Source organism: Giraffa tippelskirchi, chromosome 8 (genome assembly GCF_054371585.1).
Source record: "Giraffa tippelskirchi isolate mGirTip1 chromosome 8, T2T-mGirTip1v1.2.pri, whole genome shotgun sequence".
NCBI classification, from domain to species: Eukaryota; Metazoa; Chordata; class Mammalia; order Artiodactyla; family Giraffidae; genus Giraffa; species Giraffa tippelskirchi.
In genome coordinates, this window is record NC_137282.1 from 77,487,726 (window position 1) to 77,507,848 (window position 20,123).

The following is a 20,123-nucleotide window of genomic DNA, read 5'->3' on the forward strand; positions in this document are numbered from 1 at the left end:
CTGATAAATGCCACCATGCAATGTCTATCTTGTACAAAAATCTAATGAATCCTTAAAAAGTCTAGTTGAAATATTCAGGCCTCTTTGGGAAAGATCTGCCCAGAGAGCTGTTGAGCATCATTTTCTTGAATCAGAGAATTCAGAGCGAGCTTGAGCGTCCCGCCCTGCAGAGAGCTTGTCTCACGGCCATTTGTTATTGTTGTTTAATCGCTAAGGGGTGTCCAGCCCTTTTGCGACCCCATGGACTCTAGCCCACCAGGCTCCTCTGTCCATGGGACTTCCCAGGCAAGAGTACTGGAGTGGGTTGCCATTTGCTTCTCCAGGGGATCTTCCCAACCCAGGGGTCGAACCCGAGTATCCTGTACTTGCAGGTGGATTCTTTACCGCTGAGCCACCAGGGAGGCCCTCGTGCTCTTGGGGGCAGCCAGAACGGTCACGCTTCCCATACATCGACTGGATGGCGGGCACCGAGCCCCGTCCTCTGTGCTCACCTCCAGCGTCACCCTGAAACTGCTCTGTGAGACAGGGGAGCCCGCGGCACGTCACAGATGAGGGAGCAGAGACTGCAAGCAGGGCAGTGGCTCGCCAAGAGGCACCCGCCGCAGAGTCAGAGTGTAAGCCCAAGTCTGTCAGACCGTCTCAGGTTGTGAATTATGGAGTCTGAAGTCTGGAGGGGAATCCAGAGGTAACTTGATCGGGACCGTATATCTTAGAGATGAAAAAATGGGGGTTTCAAAGATTGTTGTCCCCTGCTGTTCAGTGAGTTGTTTTTACCGCATGTCTGTAAAAGGGTGTGTAAATCCTAACGTTTCCAGCCATGGCCTGAGACTCCATCACCCCAGAGCCATGCATCATTCTCTTCCAGCACTGAGGCTGTGGGCTGGCAGAGCCAGGGGGGCAGGGACACACACTAAGGCGGGAAGCATTACACCACAGTAGGGCAGCAGTGGTCCCTCTGGGTCTGTTTCAGGGTCATTCCACTTCATTCTCCATCCCCTTCCTCCTCCTATCACTCCTGTCCCGCCATCATCTGGTGACAGACAATAGTGTATAAGAAGTTGGCCTGAAAACCTGAGAGCAAAGGGGACTGAAAGGCTTGGTATAAAGTCTGCTCATTCCTTTTTCATCGGCAACAGACTGTTTGGGTTTGTGGCTTTTTTTCTCCCCCTAATGCACTGCTTCTAGGGTGCTAGGACATTAACTGGCTTTCAAGGTTGACTTAGAACACCGTGAATGAATTAGATTTCTTTGGAAAGTATTATTCCAGACGAATCAACTATTTATCTTTTAAATTCATAATCAAGCATATGTTACTGTTTCAAATTCCATGTCTTTATAACCTTGATGTTTGTAGTTTTTATAAAGTGTTTTTCTTTATCACCGTGTTAAATACTGAGGATAATCCTGAGTTCAAAAGGCTAATACTTTCAGGAACCTCTAACATTTTCATTTTGATGCAGCATTGAGTGCCTTTTCCGTAAGTGTTTCCGTTCATTCAATTTGTAGCTGCTTTTACAGTTAGTTGTAAACATATTTATAGGCATTTAACAAATACAGTCATCTCACAATTATATAGCGCTTCACACTGATTCTCGTGTAAGGCTGTTTTACCTTATCGAAGCCACATTGAAATATTCCGGGGAAAGTGACTCCCTCCTCCACCCCCCCACCTCCCCACCCCCACCCCCCCATCTAAAGCTTAACATCCCCCACAGCAAATTCAGAGCCATGCTCCTGAGAAATCCAGCATAACCAAGAACACCGAGTTAAACTGTACACCGGCTTTTCCTTGTGGTAAGTTCTGGTTCTTGGTTCACATAAGCTCTTATGCCTTGAAGTAAACTTCACGTACTTAGGAAGAAAAGCCCATCCGACAGAATAAGAACAGCCCACCCCAGGGTCCCTAAGCCCCTCTGCAGCAAGTCCACAGCCCTCAGGGCTGTGATGGTGTTTGCACAGATGGTACAAAAGGACTAGCAGGTGGAACTGCCAGCACCCTAGAATGAACTAACAGCGCATACCATCACCATGTTCCTCAGTCGCACACTTGCAACTGGAGGAGAGAAGCCAGTGTCCCTTCAGGATGTCCCTGACAAAGCAGTAAAAGGAGTAACTTTACTAAACCTGTACTGCTGCATGTGTGTTTTTTCTGTTCCGTTTGATGAAATGCAAGTGGTTATTAATCACTTCTGCACATCAAAGTGCCCGTGGCTGTCTCAAAGAGAGAAACTATGGACTTTTTGTTGCAAAATGAATGAGCTTTTTGGTTTTTTTTTTTTTGAATGAAATACCAGGCATTGTTACATGAAATAAGGACTGATGCTTAAACTATGGTTATTCACACTCTCAGATTTTGGAAAACATTTTCTTTACAGCTAACAAAGAGAGTCTGACACTTCAAGACAAACAACTGACAGTATGCATGACTAAGCCAAATGCAAGGGGAACACAGACAGATTATCTTATACAGGAGGTAGACGCACAGAACGAGATAGCTATTTCTGCATCGTTCTTAAGCGTCGTCAGTGTCCTGTGCCCAGCGGCAGGGCTCCGAGTTACTCGTGGTCAGTGTTTCTTGCTTTGCTCTGCATGCCGCTGGCATGGTGCAAGAACTATGTATGCAGCTGTTCTGATTCTAAAACCACCTGCTTCAAGCCAGGGGGCTGAAAACGTGAGGCAGCGCCTTACCTTGATCTCCTCCGTGGAGTTAGGGAATGTCAATGTGTAGACGCCGCTGGTGGTCAGTCCCGATTTGAATGCCTCCCCACAGTCTCTGAAGATGATTTGTTCATCCTTGGCAAGCAAGGAGTATGAGGCTGTTTTTCAAAAACAGGAAAGCTTTTAAAGGGAGTTTGTGAAAAGATAAAAGCTGATTATTTTGAGATGCACTTATTTGTAATTGTATCACGTTTGAATTGTTATTGTAAGATGCTAGTTTCTTAAGCCTTTCTGAAAAAGTTCCTCTTTCAGCCTGTTTGGTGTTAATTCTCAAAGGTCATTACCAATAATCCATACTTCCTTTTTCTTCCCGTTAACTGTATGTAATGCAAGTACTTTGCAATCACCCTTTGTAAACTATTACTTGTGAAAAAGTCTTTCATCTTGAGTAGAATCAGATAAAGTGATTACAGAAGAATAAAGAAGAACATTCCTAAAAATAGTGTTGGCCCTGCAGTGGCTGCACCCACAGCCAGCTCGCCAGTTAGGCTGTGCGTGCAGTGGCTGCACCCACAGCCAGCTCGCCAGTTAGGCTGTGCTGTGGATTGTTTTCTTCTTGTGTATCTGAGGCCAGCTGTTTATATATTAATATTTCTTTAGACCAGTGGGTGAAGACTCTTCAGTATTCTTTGGACTTTTAGCAACCATCTCATAGTAGCTTGTCTTAGAGTATAGTGAAAGTGTTAGTCGCTCAGTCGTGTCTGACTCTCTGCGATCCCATGGACTGTTGTCCGCCATGTCTTAAAGAGGAACCTAAAATTTATTTATCTGTGTCTTTGAAATTCTTCCTTAAAAGTGTAAAACATCTAGGACTATGAAATTCTTTCAAATTTTTTGTTTCACTTAACAGACTTCCCAATCCTTTTTTTTTTTTTGCCACATTAAAAAAAAAAAAATCAAAAGTGTTTGTGTACGTCTGTTCTTGCAGGTATGTGTTTATCTTCCTTCTAGAGACTGACCAGCGCCCCAGGCTCTGGACCGGGGGGGGGGGGGGGGGGTGGGCAGGCCGCTCGGGCGGGGGCTCCGTCCACACGCCGGCCGAGGCGCGCCAGCAAACCAAGCTCATCCTGGGGCCCTGCTCCTTGTTTCTGCCAGGATCTGAGCTGTGTGCTTTTTCTCTACTTCGGCTCATCAAAGCTAGTACCTCACACTGTCTTGCTCGGTCCACACGCCAGCCGAGGCGCGCCAGCAAACCAAGCTCATCCTGGGGCCCTGCTCCTTGTTTCTGCCAGGATCTGAGCTGTGTGCTTTTTCGCTACTTTGGCTCATCAAAGCTAGCACCTCACACTGTCTTGGTCCCGCCAGGCATCAGATGACTGTCTTTTCCTTTTCTACACGTGTGAGAAAATGCAGAATTTTTCAAAATTACAAAGGAGTGTGACTCTCGTTGGAAGGCATGTACTGCAGACTCACCATGTAGCACAGGTCATGCTTGTTTGTCTGCTTCCTGATTTAAGTAGAAACCTTGTTTAAAAGTCTGTGTTACTGAAGTGAGGATAGCTGTATGACTCAAGGGAAATGTGAGAACATACTTCTTACAGAAATGAAGAAATATCTCTACATGAATCATATGTAAAGTGCATCTGGGTCGAACGAAATCGGTTGGAAGGGCTCTATGCAACAAGCCATAGTAAGAGCTAGACCCAGTGTTTAAGAAAAAGCAACCTTAAAATACCACAGAGGTTGGGTATCAGCTCTCAAGTTAATGACTGAAGATGTATCCCTGCTTCCCTCTAATACGGAAGTTGAAAGGTAAAACCAGGAATAAGGAAGGAGAGATGCAGTTAAGGGTGTGTGAGAGAAGGACCCTGGCGTTACTTGGATACTGGTCTTATGCAATCACTGTCTCATTTAACCTTCACAACAACCCTATGGACCTAGTATTATTTTTCTCTCCTAAAAAATAAAAAAAATGTGTCCACTCTGCTTTAGTAATGGAGAAGGAAATGGCAACCCACTCCGATATTTTTGCCTGGAGAATCTCCATGGACAGAGGTGTCTGGCAGGCTGCAGTCCATGGGGTCAAAAGGAGTCGGACATGACTGAGTGACTAAGCACGTGGTTTAGTAACTTGGCCAGCCCTATACACCTATGGTAACAATGGGATTAACTAAAAGAAGGCTCTCCGAACCCAGGAACAAAAGGTTGTTTGAGGTGGTTTGCCTCATAATATTTAATTAGTATAAATATATATTCCCCTTCCCCTCTTTCTTCTTCTTTTTAATTGGTTCCATATTGAGACCCTATAAAGTATTCATATGAAATATGTAAGAGAAATAGTGCCTTTCTTGGAAGATGAAAGGTTTTTTGGTTTTTTTCAATGAATTTTTGTAGTTTCATCGACTAATGACAAAACAGAGGAAAAACTTACATGTAAACTTCACTTACGGTTTGATGTTGACATCAGAGTCAGTAAATTATTAACTGTCTCCATCAGATCGTGTTGCTGCTTTTGGAGAACTGAATTATTCACTGTAGCCGTCACCAGCTGTTTTTCTAGTTCTTCGATGATGGAATTTTGCTTGGATACTAACACCTGGAGCTGATCTTTCTCTTCTTTGATTGACCGAAGTTGGACTATGTGCTTGTCTTCCATATCTAGAACTTTCTTTTCCAGGAAACTTGTTAAAGGGAAGTAATTGTTAGTTAGTGAAGAGTTTTCTGGTCACCATCAAAGGCATGTGCTTGGTAAACATGTAATCAGTTTCATAATCCTTATACAGTCATTTATATTTATGGAATTTCTGCTTCGGCAGGGCCCTCTGGTAAGATGTTACAGGAATTATAAAGTAATCAGATGTTGCCGGAGCCGTGAGGAGGCTCTCAAACTTGCTGAGATCAGATAGAGGACACAGATATGACAGACATAAGGAGAAAGTGCCCTGGTGAAAATGTAAGGCTCATGACTAGGAGTTTTCACATGCAGTGCCTGTAAAGACCATGGTTTTTCTCAAGAGGAATGTGGGCAACGAGAAAGTGCCCTCGGTGTTGGGAACTCCTGGGGGTCAGGGCTCCGGGCTGAGAATGTCCCCTCTGCACGTGGCCCCCTGGTGTTACTCTATCTGTGGGAAAGTCCACCTGCAGTCATGAATCTCTATCTAAAATGAAGGCCTTAGATCAGATGATGATCTCGGAGACCCCTTCTAGTTCAAACAATCTGTGAGTCTATTATTCCTCTTTGGGGGGCAGTAACATTTTTTGAACCTTTAACCTTGAAAACATTACTAAGCTAACTAACTCAGCTAACTAAGGGCCAAACTACCCATTCCAGGTCTTACCTATAAGCATTAACAATCAGTATTAATACTAATTATTATTAAATTCAGTGGCAGCTCTTGAATTTATCACGGTCCAATTGTTAATTCTTTTCTTTCTCCCAAATCTCTGCCAGTATAATCCAGAGATCAATCACATCCTGGCCTAAAGATTGAATCTTAAAATTACATACAAGCAGGTGCTGAAGAGTGAAGCCGAGCATCAGGCCATCCCAGACCAGCCTGGCTGTGAGCAGGACCACATATTGGTGTAAGAGTCTCAGAGATCAGATCTCAGAGCCATGTCCTGCAAAATGCACATCTGGCCCCATTACTGGCTTCTGCAGTCGATTTAGTGAGTTGTATTATGCTTTTTGTTTTTTAATAAAAGGAAATTTAAAAAGTGGGGTAAGACATGAGAATAAATTCATAGCGAGAATTTTGCATAGCGCGGCAAATGCCGTGTTCAGTGTGGACGATGGTGCGCGGGGGCGGGGTGGCGCCATGGGGACGCCTGTGTCACTGACACTGCTCGTTTGCGTCTCACTTGGATTCCTGATACAGGATGGTCTGCTTGATATCACCATAAAGTTGGACGTTGGTACTGTGTAACTTTATATTAACATAATTCACAGTCTGTTGAGAAATGTGGAGAAATATCCCCGTTGGCAGAAATATCAAGGCTGAATCGTGTTTCTTTTATGTGTTTTTATTGCCTCTCTTCAGAAGGGGACAGTATAAATGACAATGCTTTTCAGTAACAACTGAATCATATAACAGTAATTGTAATTTAATTGAACTGGTGCAAGTAGCCCCTAAATCATTTATTTTTAGAAGGAAAGAAAAGATGAAAAAAGTATAGTAATTTTCAACTTCAGCTCATGGTTATTTTCAGGAAGATGTTGATGCTATTAAGTACTTTGAATTCACTGGAAAAAAATTAAATACTTCATGTTCCATGAAGAAAGCAATCGCACTTTGACAGAACTATTAAAGATAATTTAAAATATGGTTTGTCAAGTGTGCAACACATTCACGTATTTTTGTAATGATGAAATCTTTGGCTACTCCACATCTTAGGCAAATTTTAAGGTACCTGAAAACAGCATGCGAAACTCACTGAACGATATAAAATCATCAACACGACTTTCTTATTATTTATGTAAAGTTGTTGATGAAAAGAAACATATTATTGCCATTTCATTTCACATTGTGTCAAAAGGGAACATGATTCCTGTAGCTGCTAAAAAGATTATTCTTCTGCAGGTATAGATTCGTTACACGTGGTTTTTGTAAGTCTGCTGATAAAAGCTACGTCTTTCAGTATCCTCACTATGGCAGGTCACTCAGAAACAGTTCTTCTGTGGCTCCAGTCTGAGTTAGGTGTGTGCATTCAGTTGTTCAGTCGTGTCTGACTCTTTGCAACCCCATGGACAGTAGCCCGCCAAGCTCCTCTGTCCATGGAATTTTCCAGACAAGAATACTGGAGTGGGTTGCCATTTCTTTCTCCAGGGGATCTTCCCAACTCAGGAATTGAACCTGAGTCTCTTGCATCTCCTGCATTGCAGGCAAATTCTTTGCCACTGTGCCACCAGTCTGAGTTAGATATTTGCAATTCAAGTGTGGAACTCTGCTGTTTCAAGTGACGTAGGATTTTAGTTTGTTAGAGATGTTTGTTCAGCAGAGTGGTTTTATGGAGAAAATGTTGTGATGTTTGAAAATAACTCATAAATAGGGGCTTCCCTGGTGACTCAGATGGTAAAAATAACTCATATAAAAATGGATTGAAATTATTGGAAAAGCACACTACTGGTCAAATGTCAGTTAACCTGGGGAAAACTGTGTAGGATTAAGCGGGGAGGGAGGAATGTGAAGGATCATTTAAGCAAGAATTATCAGAAAACACAGCAGCTTCCTGTGTGGTTGGAGTCACTATTTTATACATTGTAAAGCTTTAACATATGAAAGAATTTTATCAAATTAGGGATGGTTAAAAAATGTAGTGAAAGTTGTTGATTGCATTTCACAGCAATTCAGGCTGAAAAAAAATTGCATATTGTGATAAGTGAAAATATTAAGCAGTGTATCTGAATTGAGAATTAGATGCATACTTTTCTAGACAAAAGGCAATACTATTTGACAACTATTTGTAAAGTTGTCATCTGGGTAACATAACTGACACTTGTAAGTGATCATTTTAGCATCATAGCATACTAACTGAGAAATTAAGGCGGGAACCATGTCCAGCACCAGAGTGTCCCAACATTACTGCAACCCACTCAAGGGAACACTAAATAAGGCCATTTTAACAACATGAAACAAGAGAGACTCTTAATATAGCTCAATTATTGGCCTCAGACTTTTATATTACTTTTCGTAAGAGATAAATGTGAAACATTAAAATATTTAGAATAAAAATATACTTGGTACAGATGGATGGATAAAGATGTGGTACATATATACAATGGAATATTATTCAACCTCAAAAGAAAACAGAATTTGAGTCAGTTCTAGTGAGGTGGTTGACCCCAAGCCTGTTATACAAAGTGAAGTAAATCAGAAAGAGAAAAGTATCGTGTATTAATGCTTATTTATGGAATATCTAGAAACAATGGTATTGATGAACCTACTTGCAGTGAAGGAGTGAGACTCAGAAAGAGGATGGGCTGGGGGCACAGTGGGGAGAGGGGAGGGTGGGACGGATGAGGAGAGTATCAGTGACACATGCGTACACTGCCATCTGTGCGCTGATGGCTGCTGAGAGGCTGCTGAGCATCACAGTGCATGGAGCTGCCCGCTGCTCCGTGGTGACCGAGGGGTGGGCTGCCAGGAGGGGAGGGGCGATCCATGGATAGTTGTGGCTCATTTGTGGTGTTGTATGGCAGAAACCAATACAACACTGTAGAACAATTTTACCCCAGTTAAAAGTTAAAAAAAAAAAAAAAACGACTTGCTTTTCAAAACTCTCAGTCACTAATGAATTCAATCTGTTACCCAAGAAACAGAATTACTTCAGTTTAGTTCTCAATTAAAGGAAAGAATGATCATAACAGAGTAAGTTTGCCATCATTTTTGGCTATGAATGAAGAATTACTTAGTTGTGTGACAGTGTGTTGTTACATGGCATAGATGCATGTCCTTCCTGATTAGAATCAAGAAAATGTGCACACCCGGAATGTGAACAGAATTACCCTCCTATGTCCCCACCTGAGTAAGCCTATGAAAACAGTCCCCACTGGCCACCCATAATCTTGGTTTTTGTATCATTTTTTTTTTGAGAGCTTTTAACATTTTATTTAGATATTAACATAACTATTTAATATTAACTTTTGTTTTTACTTTGGCATATGCTTTAAAAATAAACATTGCATCATGAAATGTGCGTTGGTTTACAATAAGGTGTAGTTTTCCTGCTGTAGACCATTTTGCATTGAAATAAACTAAGTTCTCAGAGGCAAAGAATTTGTTAATATCAAAATGCCTCAGTAGTAGTTTTCTGTGGATTGATGTAAAATCCTGAGGTAAAATTTGGAGGATTCACGTAAGAGGATCTTTAAGAGGCCCAGAGTGTTAAAGAAACTGAGACAAGGACTATTTTAGAAGGTGATGCCATTTTGGTGTTTTTCTCCAAACCCTCTCCCTGCATTCCCATCAACTTCTGATCCTTCCAGAATAGTAAGAAATTAGGCATTTTGAAAGCCATGCTATTTGTAGTTAATAATCACTTGAAATAGGCTTTCATATCTAGAGAATGTAGGATTCTGGATTATACATCTCTTTGTATTTTTATTACCTGTTCTTATCTTGCAGTTTGCTTATTTCACTGGTCTGATCCAAAATCTGTTTTTCCAATTTGTTTGTAGAAAGGGAGTGTTCTAGAAGCTGAAGTTCAAGTCTTGTTGTCTGATTTAATACCTAAATGTAACAAAAATAAAATTTCTACTTAGTATTTTTTTTAATTAGATACAAAGTCATCTAAATTATAGGAAAAAATAAAATGTTACTTATTTAACCAAGTCTCTTATTTTGGCATATTTTTCATTTTCAGAAAAGGTTTGTTGTGCTGGAATACTTCAAAGTGTGCTAAACATTTTTTTTTTCGCCATGTTATTTTGGAAAGGATTTAATAGTTCTGGACAGTGGTGTTTGTGTCAAATAATGTAATGTTCATTTTCTTCTGCCGTGTTTTGTCGTTTCACACAGTGGAATAATCAGGAGCATAAAATGGTCATATTTAATATATCAGAAATAGTTGATAAATGAAAAGAGGCATTTCCTTTGCTCAAGACAGATGTTGCCCTCACATCTCTGTGTCAGTAGATAGAGTGTTTAGAGCCACCTACTTCCATTCTATAAGAACACAGCTTGCTTTTAGCCTAGCATTTCCTTATTTGTATTCACTTGTTTAGTCTCCCCCACCCCTTCCTTTTCCATGTCTCTTTTTCCTATTTTAAAAGTCATGTCAACCCATCAGGAAACGAGAGCATCAGTATGAAGCAGGAGCTGGGTCTCGCTCTGCAGGCCTTTCTGACACACACCACGTGCGGTATCGCTGTTCCATTGTGTTCCAACAACTTCAAGAATGAATTCTTTCGCCTTTGGCTGCATTTTAGCAGGAAGAGTGTGGTGACTCATGTCCTCTGTGTCATGGTTACTCAGGATGTGACGTCATGTGTCAAGTGTCAGACAGAATTGTTGGCCGGAATGAGGGTCCTTGAAAGAAGCATTGTTTGCTCGGGGTCTGTGTCATTCGTGAAAGCCTTGGCTTGACCTCATCACACAGGTTTAGGGACAGCCTGGTGTTCAGTCAAAGCTGGATGCTTTCCTGCCATGATCGCTCTTCTGTGCATGAGTGAAGACCCCAGCCAGCCCCAGGCTGAGATTGGATACTAACACCCGGAATATAGATGAGGCCTACATCTTCTGTGGGCCCCAACATTGTGCATTGGTTATTGAGAGAAGGAACTGGAAACTCGTCTTTTATTTTGCTCCTAAGGGAGCTCAGTGAGTTCAGCAGGGGAGGGGCGGGAGGATGGCTTGTGGGTCCTGACTGATCCAGGACCAGGGCGATGTTTTCCCATCACTTTTCCGAAGGCCTCCAGCTGCAGGTGACTCTAAATTACCCAGGTCACATGGTTGTCTGTTGCGTCTAAGATCTCAGGCCTCCAGCCATCCCTCACAGTCTGGTTTAATAGTCTCTCACGCTGACAGGCTGGAAGAATCTTCTAATCAGAACCTTTCGTGTTTGAATTTAACCAGCTTCACACAGTAACTGCCCACCAGATACCTGAGTAAGCTGATACATAATTTGGTCCCTCAATGTCTTTGATTAGGCTCAGCCGTCTTATTGTGTTTAGTCGGATATTGGAGCTGTTTTCTTTCCAGCCATCTTCCTGTTTTCCTGTTTTCCACCTAGATTTTTTAAAAAATCATGTGACCCAACAAAATCTCATTAAATGCTACTGAGTCTAACTTACAGAGGATGGCCAAGGTTTCCATTATTGCTTTGTATCTTATACTTTTTTCTTAGTCTTGTTTGAAACATAACCAACATTATACTTCAGGACAGTTTCTTTTTGACCCAGGCTGCACTGGGTCTTCATGGCTGTGTGTGGGCTTTCTCTGGTTGAGACAAGCGGGCTCCTCGTTGTGGTGTGTGGACTCCTTACTGCTGTGGCTTTCTTGTTGCAGATGGAGCACAGGTTCTAGGATGTGCGGTGTCCAGTGCCTGCAGCATGTGGGCATGTGGAATCTTACCTTCCCGACCAGGGGTTGAACTCTTCCCCCGCACTGGCAGGCAGATTCTTACCCACTGCACCACCAGGGAAGCCCCAGGACTGTTTTCTGAAGAGCTTGATTGCTCATCAATTGTATTCTCAGAAGGTGGCATGTGACTCAGATATTACTAATCTATTTTAATAGTTGACCATGGGTATATTTATACGTTTACTTTTAGATGTTTGTGTCTTAACTTGTTAGACTTAATTTACCTCTTAGAATTTTGAGTACCTTGTGGTCCATTGTATAAAATATCTGTATCTTTCCTAAACTATTCTGACATTGTGGAGATATTTCATAAGCAAAGAACATCTTATTCTGTACTCAGCTAAGAATCTTTTCTTCTCCTGACGCTGCCTTGCTATCTCTCTGCTTGTCCAGCGGTTCTTGGGGTGGTGATGGGAGGACGCCAGCACCCTTCTCGATGTGGGCTGCCTCGACTGGAAGGCTTATGGTTTCTCTTCTCCCTTATCGCCTCCTGGCTGGTGCTGGGCATGTCTTGGTCCTTTAGCTTAAGTAGCACATGAATCATAAGATTATACAGGAATAATATGTCATGGGAACCGTTTTTAGTTAAATCTACCTTTTTTTTTTTTGAGCATTACTTATAACTCCTAGTAGGAAGATACTCCTCATCAGCCTATAAAGAAGTCAGGATTAGAACTCAGAAGGCCATCTTACCAGTGGTGAATCTTGAACTTGGAACATCTCCATAGATCCCCCAACAGCACTGTTTCCCCACCTGGACTCTGTATCAGGTCACATGTGGCGGGCCATCCAGCATGGCTCCAGATGATCTTCATTCGATTGTTTTGCTGTTATTCTTCTAATATTTTCATATCTTATATTCTTCTTTCCTACCATTAATTGATCGCTCATAGAACCTTAAAGCTCACAGGGAACTGGCCAGCTCTCCCGTTTGGAGTCACCACTTCGGAGGCCTGCGGAAAGCTGGTGCCTTGCTCGGATTTGTTCATCCAGTTAGTCATGGAGCTCAGGTCTTTGGGCTGAAAGTTAAACCCTCTCTGTGCCTCAGCTGCTGCTTCTTACCCTTCCCTTTGCTTCTTTCTCTATAAACTCACACCACAAACTGTATAAACTCACACCACAAATAGTTTTGGCGGTTCTGTGAGACTTGGGTTTCACCCTAACTCGAGAGTTAAGGTCAAGAACAAAGTTCCTGGCACTCTGCCTCTGTGCTCGTCATGTCTCAAGCTCACAGAAATGTGAAGGGCTCAGAACTGAAAGTTCGTGCAGAGCCCAGGGAACACCAGTGGGGCAGTGCAGCTCTTCTCCTGTAGCAAGTATGAGTAATGTGAAGCTGGTCTGAATGTGCTCAGTAGAATGAATGTCATTTAATGTCAGTATTAAAAATACATATTTCCTGATTTTAATTTCTATCTAGACACAGATTCTTAATTTCTTATCAAGTCATCCTTTTTTCTGCTTTTCTGGAGCTTTCTCTGCTTCTCCCTCGTGTCATTAGGTAACGATTTTGTGCTAGTTATTTCTCAGTCTGGGCCACTCTGTGTTCCCCGTTTCCCTACTTACTTGGGCTTCAACATCGGTTAACTTCCGGGTCTGCTCTGCGGTTTGATTTAGCAGGTTGGTCCCTATTTCTATCATCACAGCGGTCTGGTTCTGCACTGCATTCTGTTGTATCTCCACCATCTCTTTCTTCATGTTGTCCTGGATATAATTCTCAAGCTAGAAAAGAGCAAGCGTCAGAAAGACAGTCATTGATCAAACGGTCAGACATTGTATTCCTAATTTGTTTCCCTGCCTTTTAAAACATCTCTTGGAAGACGTGTGCCTTGCTCTGATATGGGGAAATCTTGCTGTTTTTTTTTATCACTAGCCATAATAAACAGTGTGACTTTATATTCACTCAAAATCTGGCAGCTCAGTAACAGCATGTGTGGGAGACAGACCATTTAGGCAACCCTGGAAGTCCACCCCGTGGCAGCAGGGGAGGTGGTGAAACCCCAGCTCGGAGGTGGGCAGGTGACCTGCCATCTGGCAGGAAGGGCCACAGGGATTTCAGTGTATTGTGTTCATGTGACACAGAAAATGAAAATTTGGTATAAGGAAGCATCACTGTTTGTACCATGTTCTAGACTGTGGTTTCTTGAAATACAGGCTTTAGAAGACTCTTTTTTTTTTTTCATAAATTTATTTATTTTAGTTGGGGGCTAATTACTTTACAATATTGTAGTAGTTTTTGCCATACATTGACATGAATCAGCCATGGGTTTATATGTATTCCCCATCCTGAACCCCCCTCCCACCTCGCTCCCCATCTCATCCCTCTGGGTCATCCCATTGCCCCAGCCCTGAGCATTTGTCTCATGCATCGAACATGGAATGGTGTTCTGTTTCACATATGATAATATACATGTTTCAATGCTATTGTCCCAGAACGTCCCACCCTCACCTCTCCCTCAGAGTCCATAAGACTGTTCTATGCATCTGTGTCTCTTATTCTGTCTCGCATATAGGGTTATCGTTACCATCTTTCAAATTCCATATATACGCATTAGTATACTGTATTGGTGTTTTTCTTTTTGGCTTACTTCACTCTGTATAATGGGCTCCAGTTTCATCCATCTCAATAGAACCAATTCAAATGTATTTTTTTTTTAATGGCTGAGTAATATTCCATTGTGTATATGTACCACAGCTTCCTAGAAGACTCTTAAGATCGGCACGAGGAAGGATACACCTTTGGGTTTCCGGGCAACTCAGGGCCACACTCCATGAAGACCACTCCCCCACCAACTTCCCTCTTACTGAGTTCATCACACATTAGACCTGTTAAGTCTCTCTGTGGTTTTCCATGGATTCGTCATTTTCCCAATCAGGCAGACTTCATCATATGCTAGTCTGTTCATCTCGCCTGACTGTCAGGATTGGTTCTTCTGCCTTGAGTTGCTGTGGACCACGGGTGGGCCAGCTCATAACATTCGATTATGTGCAAGAGCGTCAGGAAGCTCATTCACTGCCATGGTATAGATGCCTGTGTCTTTGGCAGTTAAAGTATACAGTTGAATAAAAATACAGACCAGCCAGGGGTGTGGGAAGGAGTATGTGGGCTCCAGGCTGTGCACGACTGTTTCTCCATTTTCTGTGAACTCTAGGTAAGTTGCTCAGCTTTGGGGGAACCACAGAGTCCTCATATATATAATAGGGTTTCAGTTTGGTCAAGAGGACCATTTCAAGGATTAATTAAACTGTATTTTTAAAAGCATTGTGCCAAAATGTCTATAGTTTTTCTTAATTCATTCTTGCCTTTTTCCTCCCCACCCCCCCACCTTTTAAAAATTGTAACCTTTACAGTTTAAATACATGATCTAAAACAACTCACAGATAGAAGTTTGTAATTCCTCCTCCCCTCCCTCCCTCTCTTCCCCCTCTCTCTCCTCTCCTCTCCTTCTGCCTGCCTCTCATTCCCTGCCCCCCTCCACTACCATGGGAATAATGGAATTTTTGAGGTTAAAGTTAAAGCTATGTAAATCATCCAGAAGAGTTCTCTTAGTTACTCTTAACACCCAACAAAGATAATATTTAGAAAGACATATTCTGGGAAGTTTGGAACTATTAAAGATATACTCAAGCTGGAGTTTGGTTTAAGTCCATACGCTGAAGTAGTAATTTACAAACTAGTAGAAATAAGTCTTAATCTTCTTGTTGGTTTCTATAGTTAAGAGCTAAATAGAAGCAGTTCTATCTCCTGTCATTCTAAATCACATAACTAAGAAGCGGAAAATGGATCCTTAATTGTCCGCCATCCTGACTCTAGAACTAACAAGTCAAACGTGGTTACAGTCAGCAAGAGACATGAGAGGCTTATTTACAATTTGACATTTGAAAGTCAAGTTCCAATTTATAATTAGACTCAAGAACTTCAAAAGACATAAAAGACCTAAATTTTTTAAAATAAAATTTCTTAACTTTATGGCCATATCTTTCTGTAAGCTTGAAAACAATAGAATATAAATGCTTTTTAAATCACTATTTTTCAGCTTTTCTAAGATGACAAAGTCTATGTATGAGGTGTACATATCTCATGCGTGAAAGTATACATATCAGTGTATGTTAGAGGGGAAATTGCAGATCTATATACATGTGTGTATATAGATATCATATATATAGTGTGTACATATATAGTTTATTTTTATGTATATAATATATGCAACTATATAAAGTAAAATTCTATATGATACTGACCCAATTGCTAACTAATTGAAATCTTTGAAAGAAGAGAAAAACAGAAACAGGAATATTCAGTCTTAGATTTTTTTTTGTATTAATTCTCAACAAGTTTTGTGCTTTCATACTTGACACAGTGAAATTAAGGTTATAAGAGAAAAGGGCACTATGACAGTTGTACATATATATAATGGAATATTTCTCAGTCATTAAAGAAAAAGAAGTTCAGTTCTAGTGAGGTGAATGAACCCAGAGCCTATTATCCATAGTAAAGTAAGTCAGAAAAATAAATACAGTATATTAATACATATATATATATGGAGTCTAGAGAAATGTTATTGGTGAACCTATTTGCAGGGAAGGAATAGAGATGCAGATAGAGAAAATGGACTTGGGGACACAGTGAGGGAGAGAGTGGGATGAATGGAGAAAGTAGCGTCAGCATACACACACTGTCAGGTGTGGAATGTAGCTGATGAGAGGTCGCTGTGCAGGACAGGGAGCCCAGTCTGGCACTCTCTGATGACCTGCAGGGGTGGAATGGGGGAGAGGAGGGAGGCAAAGGAGGGAGAAGATGTCGGTGTAATTGTGACTGATTTGCTCTGTTGTATGGAGGAAACCAACACGACATTGTAAACAAATTTCTTTAATTTAAAATTTGAAAGCATATAGTTACTCCCCAGAACAAAAGCAACAGCAACAACCACAGTAACTCTAATAACTAAAGTCTTGCTGATGCTTCTTGGTTGCTCCCATGTCTCAGCTACTGTGCTCACCTCTTTCCACGGACCCAGGTACACAGTCTCACTCACGTGGGCACTTCTGGACTCTGGAGCAGACTGGTAGTTCAACCCAGAGGCCACCCCCCACTTTCTGCCTTTTAACAGCCAAAGTGGTACGTTCCAAAACTGATGTGAGCCTGCCTTTCAATGTCCAAGATTCTCAGGGCCTTAAAAAAGAGAGAGAGACCACCTACCGTGCAGTTAAGGAAGCCAAAGGGGTCATTTTTACTCACAGAAAAGCCTAGATGTGAAGATTCCCAATGATGATTTTTTTATCTCCTGGGAGCATCATGACAAAAGAATCTTTTTCATTCCAAAGACTAGTACTAATTTTTAGAGAGAAAGACTCTGAACATTCATTATACAGTGTGAAAATTTCCCATTTAATGAAGCCTTTCCCTAAATCAGCATAAGACCAGATCTAGGAATGAAGCAGTTTGGTTGATCCACACCAACACCTGTGTTTTAAAAATTCACATCTCTTGAGGTTGACGGATTAGTTATTTTCTAGTTTATTGCCCCAGTACATCTTTCTGTTTAGTATCTCCTCTGTTTAATTGCCTTCGACTGAAGCCCAGAAATACCGAAATCGGCCCGGTGAAATTTCACTCTAATATGAGGAAGCCTTAGCACAGGAAAGAACACGGGACAGATGAGATCGCCGCTCCCACTGGCAGCACGCTGCACCGCTTCCCGCTCTGCGTGTGCACTCAGTTGCTCTTATCAAAACAGTTTCAAGACACTCGAGCCTCTCGAGGGAGGGACATGGTTCTTTCTCGCTTCACATGGATGGCTTCACGCACTCATATTTTGCAGGGATGTTTGACGTTGCCCTCGTGTCTGAACATGATTAGGCAGCAATTCTAATTTGTGGATCCAAGCGCCTCGGAAAGGTTCCCATTACAAGCTAGAAAGGACTGCGTAGACGTTCATCATGTTCTCGTTTTAATCAGCGGTCCAAACATGCTTCCAAGTATGGGTCCTTGAGCTGTTTCTCTTTCCTTCAGATTCACATGGATTACCCACACTCGAATTAACGTTGTAAGGCTATTGCTATGATTATAAGTTGTGTAGATTTTTTTGCTTGATATTATTTTTATTTGTAAAAGAATTGCACTCCAAACACCATCTTTTAAAAGTTGGCAACACATTGAAATTCAAGCAGCCAGAGGAAAATATTTTAGCAAAACATAGACATATATGTATTGTTTTAATGTGAAATATGTCCAGAGGTTTTTCATTGCTCCCCCAACATTTGGAAAGATCAGGTTTGACAGGAAAAATAAGCCCATTTTCATAGCAACTCTGGCAGATTGATTATAAACCAAAATGTTTTCCTTTTCCTGGCTGTCTTCCTTCTCACCAAGATTATCATCATTTTTTTTGCACCAAAAGGAAAGTAATCTTGAAATTGGCTGGAGAAAAGAATGCATAGATAGTATACAAAGCCCATCCCTAACTTTGAGATTTTGATGTTGGTCATCACTTCTGCTTTTTCAATTTATTTTACTTTTGGCTGCACTGGGTCTCCATTGCTTTGTGCAGGCTTTCTCTAGTTGTGGCGAGTGGGAACTACTCTTGACTTTGGTGCGAGGGCTTCTCATCGTGGTGGCTTCTCTTGTTGTGGAGCCCAGGCTCTGGGTGCACAGGCTTCAGTAGTTGTGGCGTGTGGGATCAGTAGTTGTGGCATGTGGGATCAGTAGTGTGGCACGTGGGATCAGTAGTTGTGGCACGTGGGATCAGTAGTTGTGGCGCGTGGGATCAGTAGTTGTGGTGTGTGGGATCAGTAGTTGTGGCACGAATCAGTAGTTGTGGCACAGGGGCTTAGTTGCTCCGTGGCACGTGGGATCTTCCTGGACTAGGGACCGAACCCATGTCACCTGCAATGGCAAGTAGATTCTTTCCTACTGAGCCACAAGGGACATCTGATCACTTCTATTTAAACAAAACTCCATGTCCTGATGATGCCTTCATTAGATTTTGTCCATCTGGACAACCTAATCGCCCTAGGAAATTAACAAATAACTTGAGGTTTCCTTGGAAACATTTTATTCTATAGCTTTTCAATTTAGAAACAAGATATTTTAGCTGTTCTCTCTTTCCCATCCAAAAGGATGCTTTTCCACCCTTGGTAATCCGACTTGATCCCTTCTTCCCACCCAAGGTGTGCCGTCCTCTGTCCTCTAGATTGGCCCCATGATCTGAGAGTCAGCGCTTGCTGCAGGCGCCATCCCTGTGCAGCTCCTGTGCCCCCTGCACCTGGGCCTGTGAGCTGATGTGCAGCACACGCCCTTCCTGACTGGTGCTCCGTAGCCTCCGCGCCTCACTCCCTGCGCACACCTGCCTCGTGGGGGCACCAGACCACGGAGGCTACTTCATCCCTCTCACCTCTTTCATTCCTCTGACCTGTGTCATCTTTGCAGAAGGCCTTTCCCTTTCTGCAGTCAGCCCCTACACCACTGCAGGCTCTCTTCAAAGAGCCCCACATCCTTGCATGTTGCGATTTGATGTTGAGAACATTTCATTTCTGTCTCGTTGCTGTTTAAATCTCCTCACACTACAGGTCTGCATTCTTGTTTGCTTGGGATACAGAAATCCTGTGACCACTCTCCAGCCATATGCCCTAGTGACAACGAGCAGAACATTTACTCCTATAATTAGTTTGAAAACTTGAATGCAAGATTATTAAATCCAGGGGTATTCTGTTTGGAAGGCTTCTGACCTAATGTTCTTGGTTCCCTGTCATGAGAAAACCAAAACATCTTTCAAGGTCTTCAGACAGAAAAGTGGCAAAGCTGGGCTTTCCTCTACCTCCTTATAAGGCTTGTTTTATTTTGCTTTGTGTATCTGGAGATCTTACTGGCCAAGCAGTTGTGTCCTCAGAGGTTAAAGGGGAGAGGCTGGGACATGTGGGTCTCAGGCAAACCTTTGTCGCCTCAAACCTTTCAGGGAACTAGCGGCAAAGGAATAGCCCGCCCTTCGGAGGTAATGTTCAAATGCCCGTGAGCTGGGGAGGCTTTTCGCGTCCTCTTTGTATCAATGCCACACTCGAAACCATGTCTCCCAGAAGAGCCCAGATCAAAGCCACTAGCCTTCCGTCAGCTCCAGAAGTCTCCCTCTCTGCCCTCCTCAGGTTCCGGCAGACAGGACATCAGGGAGGCAGGGCCCTGCAGCACAGGCCTTCTGGGTGGTTGATAAACAAACCTGCTTGCATCCACCAAAATAACCACGTGGACCCACGCCACGGAGGATCGTTCGAGCACTTCCTATAACTCATTTGTTCTGGCCTATTTTCCACTTTTTTCTGTTTGTCATTTATGAGTGACATTCTGGTAACCTGATCCTGTGTTGTTAGATAACCCTGTTGCTATTTTCACTAGTA

General features: G+C 42.3%; 2 protein-coding genes and 1 long non-coding RNA gene across 26 annotated transcripts in view; 2 read left to right on the plus strand and 1 right to left on the minus strand.

Moving 5' to 3' along the window:
* Window positions 1-20,123, plus strand: part of MCPH1 (microcephalin 1) — a 232,568-nt gene that overhangs the window by 115,995 nt on the left and 96,450 nt on the right. The gene's annotated exons all lie outside the window — the stretch shown is intronic.
* ANGPT2 (angiopoietin 2) overlaps window positions 1-20,123 on the minus strand; it is a 55,997-nt gene that overhangs the window by 12,475 nt on the left and 23,399 nt on the right. The window contains exons 2-6 of one of the 3 annotated variants that reach the window (XM_081521375.1): window positions 13,302-13,457; window positions 9,766-9,887; window positions 5,116-5,339; window positions 3,750-3,781; window positions 2,689-2,793 (exon numbers count right to left, since the gene is read on the minus strand). In XM_081521375.1, the coding sequence (XP_081377501.1) occupies window positions 2,689-2,793; window positions 3,750-3,781; window positions 5,116-5,339; window positions 9,766-9,887; window positions 13,302-13,457 (639 nt within the window). Of the gene's footprint in view, window positions 1-2,688; window positions 2,817-3,749; window positions 3,782-5,106; window positions 5,340-9,765; window positions 9,888-13,301; window positions 13,458-20,123 lie in introns of all 3 variants that reach the window. The other 2 variants (XM_081521374.1, XM_081521376.1) reach the window with 2 other exon arrangements.
* On the plus strand, window positions 1,424-4,479 carry LOC145518000 (uncharacterized). Its single transcript, XR_014062488.1, has 2 exons — window positions 1,424-3,174; window positions 3,220-4,479. It is a non-coding gene; the product is annotated as an uncharacterized LOC145518000 (long non-coding RNA).